We start from the raw sequence: 12,404 nt of genomic DNA, 5'->3' as shown, positions 1-12,404 counted from the left end.
TGTGCAGATTTTTTTTTGTTAAAGTGACTCTGACATAACATCCAATGTTACCCTAAAAAAAGTTATCCAAAGCTTCACTTCTGGTTAGTCAAGCACATTGTTTTGTCTTAACTGGTCAAAATAAAGTTTACGATTTTTAATATCCAACAACATTCATTTGCTTGCAGTTTTTGTAAAGTAATGCTGCTTGAGCAGTATACACCGAGTGTATAAATTACACTAATGCTTCATAAGAATGAAATTCAATTCAGCTTTACTAAGGCACCTGAGATCCTTAATCCTGAGGAAGGCATGTCTATGGCCATCAACTGGTTGACAGACACTATTCAGTGAGCCCTTCACAACACAGGTAAGACTGTCCTCCCGCCAGTTCTCCAGCCGGGAGGTAAGATCACCATCAAAGCTCCGTGAATAAATTCAACTGGAAATGCAGGAGAAAACCCTTTACTCAAATAGAACTCTCTAAATCATGAGGCAATTGGCACAGATGCATTTAAGGGGAAACTGGATAAACACGTGAGATGAAGTGGGGTGGAAGGAAGTCGGTATGAAGAATAAAGTGTAGCATAGACTAGTTGAGCCAAATAGCCTGTTTCCATATTGTAAACTTCTGTGTAACCATGATTACAACCTAATGACTAATACATTTTACTATAAAACCACTCCACAGCATGCATTAATTTAGAACATAGAATAGTACAGCACAGAACAGGCCCTTCAGCCCACGATGTTGGGCCGACCACTGATCCTCATGTATGCACCTCAAATTTCTGTGACCATATGCGTGTCCAGTAGTCTCTTAAATGTCCCCAGTGGCCTTGCTTCCACAACTGCTGCTGGTAACACATTCCGTGCTCTCACAACTCTCTGTGTAAAGAACCCGCCTCTGACATCCCCTCTATACTTTCCTCCAACCAGCTTAAAACTATGACCCCTCGTGTTAGTCACTTCTGCCCTGGGAAATAGTCTCTGGCTATCGACTCTATCTATGCCTCTCATTATCTTGTATATCTCAATTAGGTCTCCTTCCTCCTCCTTTTCTCCAATGAAAAAAGTCCGAGCTCAGTCAACCTCTCTTCATAAGATAAGCCCTCCAGTCAAGGCAGCATCCTGGTAAACCTCCTCTGAACCCTCTCCAAAGCATCCACACCTTTCCTATAATAGGGCGACCAGAACTGGACGCAGTGTTCCAAGTGCGGTCTAACCAAAGTTTTATAAAGCTGCAACAAGATCTCACGACTCTTAAACTCAATCCACCTGTTAATGAAAGCCAAAACACCATATGCTTTCTTAACAACCCTGTCCACTTGGGTGGCCATTTTAAGGGATCTATGTACCTGCACCCCAAGATCCCTCTGTTCCTCCACACTGCCAAGAATCCTATCCTTAATCCTGTACTCAGCTTTCCAATTCGACCTTCCAAAATGCATCACCTCGCATTTTATCCAGGTTGAACACCATCTGCCACCTCTCAGCCCATCTCTGCATCCTGTCAATGTCCCGCTGCAGCCTATAACAGCACTCTATACTGTCAACGACACCTCCAACCTTTGTGTCATCTGCAAACTTGCTGACCCATCCTTTAATCCCCTTATCCAAGTCATTAATAAAAATTACAAACAGTAGAGGCCCAAGGACAGAGCCCTGTGGAACACCACTCACCACAGACTTCCAGGCAGAATATTTTCCTTCTACTACCACTCACTGTCTTCTGTTGGCCAGCCAATTCTGTATCCAGACAGCTAAGTTCCCCTGTATCCCATTCCTCCTGACCTTCTGAATGAGCCTACCATGGGAACCCTTATCAAATGCCTTGCTGAAGTCCATATACACCACATCCACAGCTTGACCCTCATCAACAACTTTTCTAGTCACATCCTCAAAGAACTCCATAAGGTTTGTGAGGCATGACCTGCCCATCACAAAGCCGTGTTGACTGCATTTAATCAAGCCATGCTCTTCCAGATGGTCATAAATCCTATCCCTCAGAATCCTTTCTAACACCTTGCAGACGACAGACATGAGACTTACTAGTCTGTAATTGCCGGGGATTTCCCTATTTCCTTTCTTGAAGAGAGGAATTACATTTGCCTCTCTCCAGTCCTCAGGTACGACTCCAGTGGAGAGCGAGGATGCAAAGATCTTCGCAAGTGGCGAAGCAATTGCATTTCTCGTTTCCCAAAGCAGCCGAGGACAAATCTGGTCCGGGCCCAGCGACTTGTCAATCTTAATGTTTGACAAAATTTTCAGCACATCAGCTTCTCCTTTCTCTATCCATTCCAGCATGCACACTTGCTCTTCAAAGGTTTCATTCACTACAAAGTTCGTTTCTTTCGTAAAGACAGAAGCAAAAAACTCATTTAGGGCTTCACTTGAACTATATTTACTTTAAAATCAAGAAATTTTTCACCACCTTGCCCTTCACTACTGTAACTTGACATAATGGGGAAAACAGTCATACTGTAATAATTCAATGGTATACTGAATATTACATCAACAGCTGTTCATCAGTGCATTTATTCCATATAAGGGAGCTACCATACAAGCAGCAGACACTCAAATCAATTAATTACTGATCATAAACAGATTCCAAAATATTCAGCCATCAGTATAATATTCTAAGTGTATTGTAGAATAGGGGAAAGGGGATTAATTTTTCCTCATTCACCTCCAATTTATATGGAATCATTTCAAATTTCACAGTACAGAAACTGTCCTTCACTGAATCATGGTGATACTTATTCTCAGCAAAGGCCTTCTTGCAACATATTCCATCTCTTCTTCCCAGCCCATTCCTTTCTCCCTTATGATGCAGACATCAGAGTTAATAAATGAAAACTAGTTTATTCTGGGTGATTATTCCACTCCTAAGTGATAAATTATACCCATTTGCTAAAACAATGACCTCTCCAATATGCAAGAAAGATGGATTTCTCTTAAATTTCAGTCTGGGTGTGTGAATCATAGTGTACAGCCTACAGGCAAAGATTCCTCACCTTGTAGAATTTTCAAGAAATCTCTGAGCCCTCAGCAAAGCAGCGACATAAATGGATCCAGCAGTGGCTAGCAGTTCCTTGTGCTCAGAATGTGACAACATATGTCCTGTTGGGTTAAAAGGTTTTACATAAAATTACATCGAACATGCAGCCAGAAACAGACTATATGGCTCATATTATCCTTGAGTCCTCCCACCCTGTCTTCTAACCCTATACGCAAAAGTTTTCTCCCTCAAGTGTTTATCCAGCGTCCCCTTAGATGCATTAATGTTATTCTCCTTCATGTGGTAAGAAGGTTCACAATTTCTCTCTTAAAATATCATCTCATTGGTAATTTGTATCACAACACAACACAACACAATAGAAAACAAAAATAGAAATTTCTGGAAAAGCTCAGCAGAGCAGGCAGCATCTGTGGAGGCAAACCAGAGTTAATGTTTCAGATTGAGTGACCTTTCCTCAGAAGGAAGGGTCACTCAACCTAAAACATTAACATTGACTTAGCTAGCTGACCTAGCTATTTAAATATTTGAGGGCTGGGTTTAAGTTTGTAATCTCAAACTCATTTCAATTTCTGCAGGCATTCAGCCTCACCAAGGTAACAAACATTTTCAGGAGGAGAAAAGTTAGTTACCTGCTGAGCTTTTTCAGCAATTTCTGTTTGTGTATCTGATTTACAGCATCCACAATTCTTTCAGCTTTTACAATAGAAAATAATACACGCTACTAAAACAAAGAGTTGGAGATGCTGAAGATCTGAAACAAAAACAGAAATTGCTGGAGAAAGAGTCCCGATGAAAAGCCACCAGACTTGAAACGTTAACTCTGCTTTCTATCCACAAATGCTGCCAGACCTGCTGAGTTTCCCCAGCAGTTTCTGTTTGTGAAACAATTCATTATATTGTGTTACGGCTTTGGTTTCAGTAAAATATTTTCTTTAAGATAAAAGCTGGATCTTATGCAGACTATCAAAGCAGAGAAAACTGGAGGTTGGTAGGTTTGTATTCCTTCAAGTGTTGAAGATTAAAAATGATATAATTCAAGTGTTAAGATGATTAAAGGCTTTGGTAGGTTGATAGAGAAAAACTATTTCCAGGGGAGATGGAGGATGGGAAGGGGAAGGAGTAAATTTAGAACAGTGGGACATAACCTTCAAGTTAGAGTGGAGCAACTGGAAAGTCATGCTGGGAACAAAGGAAGTCTAGGATCTGTCTCTCCCAAAAATTGTTCAAGCTGTGAGTCAATTTAAAATTTTTAAAATGCAATTGATAGCTTTTTTTTGTTGGTCAATGAAATTAAGAGTTACAGATGCAAGGAGGGAAAAGGAATTAAGATACAACATCAAATATGATCTAGTTTAAGTGCAGAACGGGTTTGAGGTGCTGAACAGCTTCCTGCTGTTTCTTTCTTCCTACAAGAAGCAACAACAAAAAAAAACTGCATAAATTACAAAATTCTGTTTAATTCAAGGAGTTATACAATACTATTTAATCAAACAGTGTTGCTGTCTTAGCTTCCTGGAAGAAGCACAGAGAATGCTGGCGAAACTCAGCTGCTCTGGCATCATCTGTGGAGTGAGAAACCGAGTTGACATTTTGTGTCCAATATCATGCACTCTGGAGGAATCACACCAAACTTGAAATGTTGGCTCTGTTTCCCTCTCCACAAATGCTGCCAGACCTGCTGAGTTTCTCCAGCATTTGCTGTGTGCATTTCAGATTTCCAGTAAGTATTTTGCTTTCCCCAGTATTTTACTTTTATCTCAAGTTTCTGGAGTTTGATGTACAGCTTTGAATTCACTTACGGTTGCTTCCCTAACAAGTAATACAAGATGGAACAACAAGAAGAAAGAGAGAAAGCGGTTACATTTTGTTCGAAGAATTGTTCAGAATACAGGTGACTTTCACTGATTGAACTGAAACTTCCAAATAACTCTTTAAAAGTAACTAAATCTGACATGAAATTGGAAATCTTAATTCAAAATGACTAACACCAAGCAAACGGTGACAGGAATGAGTTTCCATTGTGTCCATCATTTTCAGTAACAGCCACATTACGAAATAAGTCAGTCCTCTGTGAGCAGAGCTCCCAGCTTCCAAAATAAATTTAAGACGTCAGCGAGAGTTTCCAATTGCTATCAGAAAAACATTATTATTCATGAATTTATGTCTGCATTCAATTATATGCAGCCACTTTCTACTTGCAATATATGAAGTGATCTTCAAATGCAATAGCTGGGGTCAGACCAGTTAGCTTGAAGAGACCACTAGATCAACTATGATTCTACGAAGTGGCAGAACGGACTCGAAAGGTGATTGGCCTCCCCCCGTTCTGAAGTCCTATTTTCTTTATACAGCACAGAAACAAGCCAGTCAACACAACTGGTCGATCAACATATCCCATTTTTCTTCTCACTCGTCAGCATATCCTTGCTATCTCTTTCTCTTTTTAATGTTCCTGAAGGATTACATTACCAGGATATGGTTCTGCCCTTCCAACCTTCTTCTTTCCTTCTAAAGATAATACCAACTTCTAAACCAGTCTCAACAGCCATTTGTACCTTGCCCAAGCTGCAGTGGCTTCCAACACTGAATGACTCTGTAAAGGCCATTGACAGCATCACAGATATTCCAGTCCTGTATTTACAGCTTCTCCCCAAAAATCACATAAAACAATTAGAAGATGAAAATTATCTATGTAAAAATTACTTTGGGCAAGCAGAATGAACAGGACATTTCTGTTTTAATAGACCTGATGGACCATCCACATTACGCTTATCATGCCTCCTGTGACCATTTAAGGATGTCAACCAAAGGTAATGTTACTAACAATGTGCAGATAGAAACAAGACATCACAAGCAGCAAATGGTGCAGGCAGGATTCTTGGCAGTGGGGAGGGATCTTGGGGTCCATGTCCATAGATCCCTCAAAGTTGCCACTCAAGTTGATACGGTCGTTAAAAAGGTGTATGGTGTGTTGGCTTTCATTAGCAGGAGGATTGAGTTTAAGAGCCATGAGATTATGCTGCAGCTCTATAGAGGCCTGGTTAGACCACATTTGGAATATTGTGTTCAGTTCTAATTACCTCATTATAGGAAAAATGTGGAAGCTTTAGAGAGGGTGCAGACTAGACTTACTAGGATACTGCCTGGACCGAGGGCATGTCTTATGAAGAAAGGTTGAGGGAAATAGGGCTTTTCTCAATGGAGTGAAAAAACATCGGAGGTGACTTGATAGAGGTATACAAGATGTTGAGCGGCATAGATAGAGTGGATATCCAGAGACTTTTTCCCATGTCTATCACAAGATGGCATAATTTTAAAATAATTGGAGGAAAGTTTAGGGGAGATTCAGGGGTAGGTTCTTTACACAGAGAGTGTTGGGTGTATGGAGTGCACTGCCAGCAGTGGTAGTAGAGTCAGATTCATTAGGGACTTTTATGCGACTCTTTGGTAGGCACATGGAAGATAGTACAATGAAGGGTAAGTAACTTAGTCTGATCTTAGAGTAGCTCAACAGGCTGACACAACATCAAGGGGTGAAGGGCCTCTACGGTGCTGAACTGTTCAATGTTCTATGATTCTGACAACTGTCTTTTCTTTATTAAATCCACAGATACAGACCTTTGAAACCATCTGGATAGACCTCTGGGAGGAAATTAGTGGTGATGTCTCCTTTCACAAATTGTGGATGGATGATAACTTCGCGAAGTAGTGGAATGTTATGAGTCACTCCTGGAAATTGGAATGCAACATGTTAAAAAAAAAATGGTGATTGTACAATTATGTATCACTAGAATCATTATGCTTTTCCTTCTAATCCAAGTATTTATCCAATACATGGGTCACTAGAAACACATGTCTCTTTCAAACACAAGGCTAATATTATTTACAACCATTTTCAAAATCTTGACGGCATGAACATGCTTAAAATAAATTTCCCAGAAATGCAGTGAGTTATTAAACAGAGAAACCATCTGTCCTTTTAGATGGATGTAAAATGGCCTATTTTGAAGGACGGCAGGGGAACTATCCCTGGTAACTTGGCCAGTGTTAACCCATCAACCAACATTATAGAAGATAATGGTTATCATCATATCATTGTTTGGAACATTGCTGTGAACAAATTAGCTGTCATCTTCCTAGATCACAACAGTGACAGAACATCATAAAAGTACTTTGCATTGGATGTAAAGTGTCTTGGAGCATAAGCAACTCAGAGGTAAGAATCTGCCCCGTGATTCTGCTCCACCATTCAACAGGATCACGGCTGGTCTCTAAATCAGCGTCGATGTTTATAATAACAAGAATCTCTGCTATATGCACAATATTAAAATTAAACAGGGGTGAGTCTTTGAACCTAAATGAATAAATCACTTTCACCACATTAATCAATAAATACATTTAAGCCTGTAATTTTATAGCTTTAGTTGAAAAGAATTCAATGATCTCATCAAAGGGCTCAGTCCCATAGTTGAATGCCTATCATGAAATAATGCACAGGAGAGCAAAACATGTAAATCAAACAGTTGCAGTTAAGGTATTTCTAAATTTTAAATCCAACCTGAAGGAAGCTTCATAAAAGGAAAGAAAAATGGTTTTATGTTACAGCTCGGCTGCGTTTGAGGGGAAAAAAAGTGCAGGCAAGCCAATTTGCTTTTGCTTCAACTGAGTGCATGTCACAAGTGTTGAATGTGAGGTTCATATTTGACCTCCTTCAAAGTTCACGAGGTCTACATCTGTGTGTGAAAAACTGCCAGGCTGAAGAATGATGACCCACAAGCTGCCTTCTCCTGACTACCTGCTGCTACCAAAACACTGCCAGGACATTAGCCACACACTAACAGGATCAAACAGAGGCCAAAGCTATGCTTATTTTCAATCCTATAGTGCAGTAGTTAAAAGCAAAAGAACAGACTTTCTTTGCATTTAACCAAACTTGGTGCTAAAATTCCAGAAAATTTCTTTCAATGTGACATTTTTTGACATCAATTCCAAGCAAGACTCCAGCAATATCTACCTTCAGATGGGACCACTTAAGTATCTCCAAACTCACAACAATAGACCTCTAGGTCAAGGATGCAAAGTAGCATGATTGGAGGGTCGATGCACAACAAATACTGGAATTTACGTTGATCCCGATATGTCAAAGAGTGATATAGCATGGAAACGGACCTTTCTGTTCATCTAGGCCATGCAGACCACAATCACTGAGTGGGTGCATTCGCATCCTTGTGTTTACAGCTATAACATGCTAAAGGTAACTGATCTGGACAAAGCAGAGTTAGTGAAACCAATGCCACTATTACAGCATATGCTAACAAAGTAAATTATCTGGCACATCAGCAAAATACTATCATGACAAGATATCCACATCTCAATTTTTTTAAATGTTCAATTATGTTATACAAGAACAACATAATGATAAAACATTCATGCTTTTCACAAAGTAACAGAAGCCATAGTATAAAAATGGGTTAAAGTCAAGTCGATAGTACTGGGGATGAGTTATGTAGCTAGACATTGCTCCAGTTACGTTGATAGATTGAACAAGTTGGGGCTGTTCACCTTACGGAAGAGAAGGTTAAGGGAAGATTTGGTAAAGGCATTCATGTCATGACGGGAGAGGGGCGATGGCAACTGTATGCTTAGTGGGATGGCAAGAATTCTATTTCACACCAAATCCCATCACCTTTGCACTTGCGTTATACTTTCACTTTCAAATGCTCCTGTTTTAATCAAAAATACAGCTGGCAAGGAGCCCATTCTCTATTTTCTTTTATTCTGACAGTACCTGGTTTACTTCTGAATCATTAATCAAATCAGATTGCCCATGTCAATTTGTATTTACCCTAATTATTTTAAGATAAATATTGAATTGCAGCAAATATTTGATGAAGGCTTTCTTTGGTTGCTTTAATGCTGTTGTGCTGAAATTCAGATCTGAACTCCATCCTGGGCTCATAGCACCAGGCTAATTAAATCATTCTGAATGCTCAAAATTGATTTTAAACATTAATAATAAAAAAGCACAGAGTTTATCAGAGTATTGTAACTACATTATGCGAGAATCAAGTATTACAATCCTTGATGAAAAATGTTCACACAATCTAAAGACAACCTCCTCAAGGACTGCTTCCTTCAATAAAGTCAGAAGAATTAAATATCCCGTCCATGGGGCATTTGATGGTGCGGGAGGTTCTTAATCAGGCAGGTTGGCAGAAGGTGGGCACTCTGCCACTTCCCATTTCCAACCCAATAGATCTATGAGGGGAAAGCCCTCAAGTTGCGTAGCTGGCAACTGATGTTCAACAAAGTACCTCCTCCACTGTAGGTATTTACCCAATGGCAGTCAAAGGGTCACCATGTAGAGAGCACAAGGATCACATAGAACAGTACAGCACAGTACAGGGCCTTCAGCCCTCGATGTTGTGCCGACCTTTTATCCTCCTCTAAGATCAAACTAACCTACATACTCTTCATTTTACTATCATCCATGCGCCTATCCAAGAGTCGCTTAATTGTCCCTAATGTATCTGACTCTACTACCACTGCTGGTAGTGCATTCCACGCACCCAGCAGTCTCTGTGTAAACCTCCCTCCAATTATCTCAAAATTATGCCCCCTTGTAATCACATGCCATTTCTGCCATGGGAAAAAGTCTCTATCTATTCACTCTATCTATGCCTCTCATCATCTTGTACACCTCTATCAAGTCGCCTCTCACCCTTCTTCGCTCCAATGAGAAAAGCTCCCTCAACCTTTCTTCAAAAGACATGTCCTCCAGTCGATGCAACATCCTGGCAAATCTCATCTGCATCCTCTCTAAAGCTTCAACATCTTCCCTATAATGAGGCGACCAGAACTGAACACAATATTCCAAGTGTGGCTGAACCAGGGCTCTATCTAGCTGCAGCATGACCTTGAAGTTCTTAAACTCAATCCCCCTGCTAACGAAACCCAACACACCATATGCCTTCTTAATAACTTTATCAACTTGGATGGCACCTTTGAGGGATCTAGGGACATAGACCCGAAGATCCCTCTGTTTCTCCACGCTGCCAAGAATCCTGCTTTTAACCCTGTATTCTACGTTCAAATTCGACCTTCCAAAATGAATCACTTTACACTTTTCCAGATTGAACTCCATTAGCCACTTATCAGCCCAGTTTTGCATCCTATCAATGTCCCATTGCAATCTACAACAGCCCTCCAGACTATCCAGCATTCTACCAACCTTCGTGTCAACAGCAAACTTACTAACCCACCTTTCCACTTCTTTGTCCAAGTCAGAGATCTGTGGTGGGAAAGCCTTCATGCTAGCAGAGACTCCTTGTTCAAAAACATGTGGTGCCCGATCAAGGTAGTCTGCATTGGGAAGTGGAATTCCCCCATTCCCATAACTCCCACTTCATTAATATCCCTCCTACCATTACTCATCTGCATTCAGCGATCATTGCCACAGAAGCCATCACCTACCCCCTGACACTGACTGGCATGACTCTAGGCTGGTGGGACATTGACCTCTAGGGAAGGGTCATTGCATTCCACTTAAGTGCCTGAGTGGCACAGGGACCTGATGACTCTCTAGCCAGTGGCCAATATCTCCGTTCCCTTCATTAAATCTAGTATGGAGTTTTTCAAACCATTTGGTTGGCAAATAAAGTAACATTAGCTAGAATTTTCACTTTTCATCTGTAACACAAATTAAGGAATGTTACACCAAAGCAGTGCCAAGGCTAACAATGTTGATAAGATGGCAAAAACTATTTGACTTTGGCTAAACCTAAACTCAAAGCACGGTGCAACACAATATATGGCCATTCACCCCATTGTGCCTGTGACACATCTTCGAAAGAGCTTTTCCATTAGTCTTAATAATCCCTGCTCTTTCCCCATAGTGTGGTCAAATTATAGTGAACCACCACCTCCACATCCTCTCAGGCAATAAATGTATCCTAGCCAGTGATGACTACATCCCATCAGCAAATTTTAAAAATTGCATGTACAACTCAGCTTTCTGGTTCAGTTGCCATACCGCAAACCTGTGTCCTCTAGTTACTGAACCTCCTGCTGGTATGATGGTAGACAGGCTATGCCTAAGTATTTAAAGAATTATAATAAACATACATTCCGTAAGGCACATAAATCCAAACTGAGTGAACTGTACCCAACAGAGGAAGTTAGATACAGTATTCATTCAGAAGGGGAGATTTATAAAGTTGCTGAAATGAAAGTAGTAAACTAGAGGAATGGGAACATTTCAGAATTCAGCCAAGGAAGACCAGAAAACTGATAAGAAATGGAGAACAAAATATAAAAGAAAAACAAGAAAAGGACTGAAAAATATTCTACAGATACGTAAAAAGAAAAAAAAATTAGCAAAGACGAAGTGAGTCCATTTTCGGCAGAGACAGGAGAATAAATAATAGAAAATAGGGAAATGGCAGACTGGTTAAATAATTACTTTAGTCTGTACTTGTGGAGAACGATACAAGAAATTTCCCAGACGTTTTAAAGATCCAACAAACTAGTGAGAAAAAGGAAACAAAAGAAATTATGACAAGCAAAAAAGTACTATTAGAGAAAATAATGAGACTCTAGGTTGGTAAATCCAAGAATTCTGTTGATCTACGCCCCAGAGTGCTGAAAGGTAGCTGTAGAGATAGAGGATGCATTGGTGGTCATCTTGCTAAATTTGCCAATTCTGGGACAGTCAGAGACATGTAAAGCACAGAAGCAGATCCTTTGGTCCAACTCATCCATGCCAACCAGATATCCTAATCTCATCTAGTCCCATTTGCCAGCACTTTGCCCATATTCATCTAAACCCTTCCTATTCACAAACCCATCCAGATGCCTTTTAAATGTTGCAATTGTACCAGCCTTCACCACTTCCTTTGGCAGCTCATTCCATACACGTACCACCCTCTGTGTGTAAAAGTTGCCCCTTAGGTCTCTTTATATCTTACCCCTCTCATCCTAAACCTATGCCCTCTAGTTCTGGAGTCCCCCACCCCAGGGGAGGGGAGACTATTTGTCTATTTATCCTATCTATGATTTTGTAAACCTCTATAAGGTCACCCCTCAGCCTCTGACACTCCAGGGAAAACAGCCCCAGCCTATTCAACCTCTCCCTACAGCTCAAATCCTCCAACCCTGGCAACATCCTTGTCAATCTTTTCTGAACCCTGAGACCAGAATTGCACGCAATATTCCAACAGTGACCTAACCAATGTCCTGTACAGCCACAACATGACCTCCCAACTCCTGTACTCACTACTCTGAGCAATAGAGGAAAGCATACCAAACGCCTTCTTCACTAGCCTAGCTACCTGTGACTCCACTTTCAAGGAGCTATGAACCTGCACTCCAAGGTCTCTTTGTTCAGCAACTCTCCCTAGGACCT

At 40.6% G+C, this 12,404-nt stretch overlaps 1 protein-coding gene across 1 annotated transcript in view; it reads right to left on the bottom strand.

Moving 5' to 3' along the window:
- pcca (propionyl-CoA carboxylase subunit alpha) overlaps positions 1 to 12,404 on the bottom strand; it is a 372,170-nt gene that overhangs the window by 156,662 nt on the left and 203,104 nt on the right. The window contains exons 17-18 of the mRNA XM_072578057.1: positions 6,620 to 6,730; positions 2,997 to 3,102 (exon numbers count right to left, since the gene is read on the bottom strand). Coding sequence (XP_072434158.1) covers positions 2,997 to 3,102; positions 6,620 to 6,730 — 217 coding nt within the window. The remainder of the gene's footprint in view (positions 1 to 2,996; positions 3,103 to 6,619; positions 6,731 to 12,404) is intronic.

This window comes from Chiloscyllium punctatum, chromosome 9 (assembly GCF_047496795.1).
Source record: "Chiloscyllium punctatum isolate Juve2018m chromosome 9, sChiPun1.3, whole genome shotgun sequence".
NCBI lineage: Eukaryota > Metazoa > Chordata > Chondrichthyes > Orectolobiformes > Hemiscylliidae > Chiloscyllium > Chiloscyllium punctatum.
The sequence above is the reverse complement of the archived record's forward strand: the minus strand, read 5'-3'. Positions and strand labels throughout refer to the sequence as shown.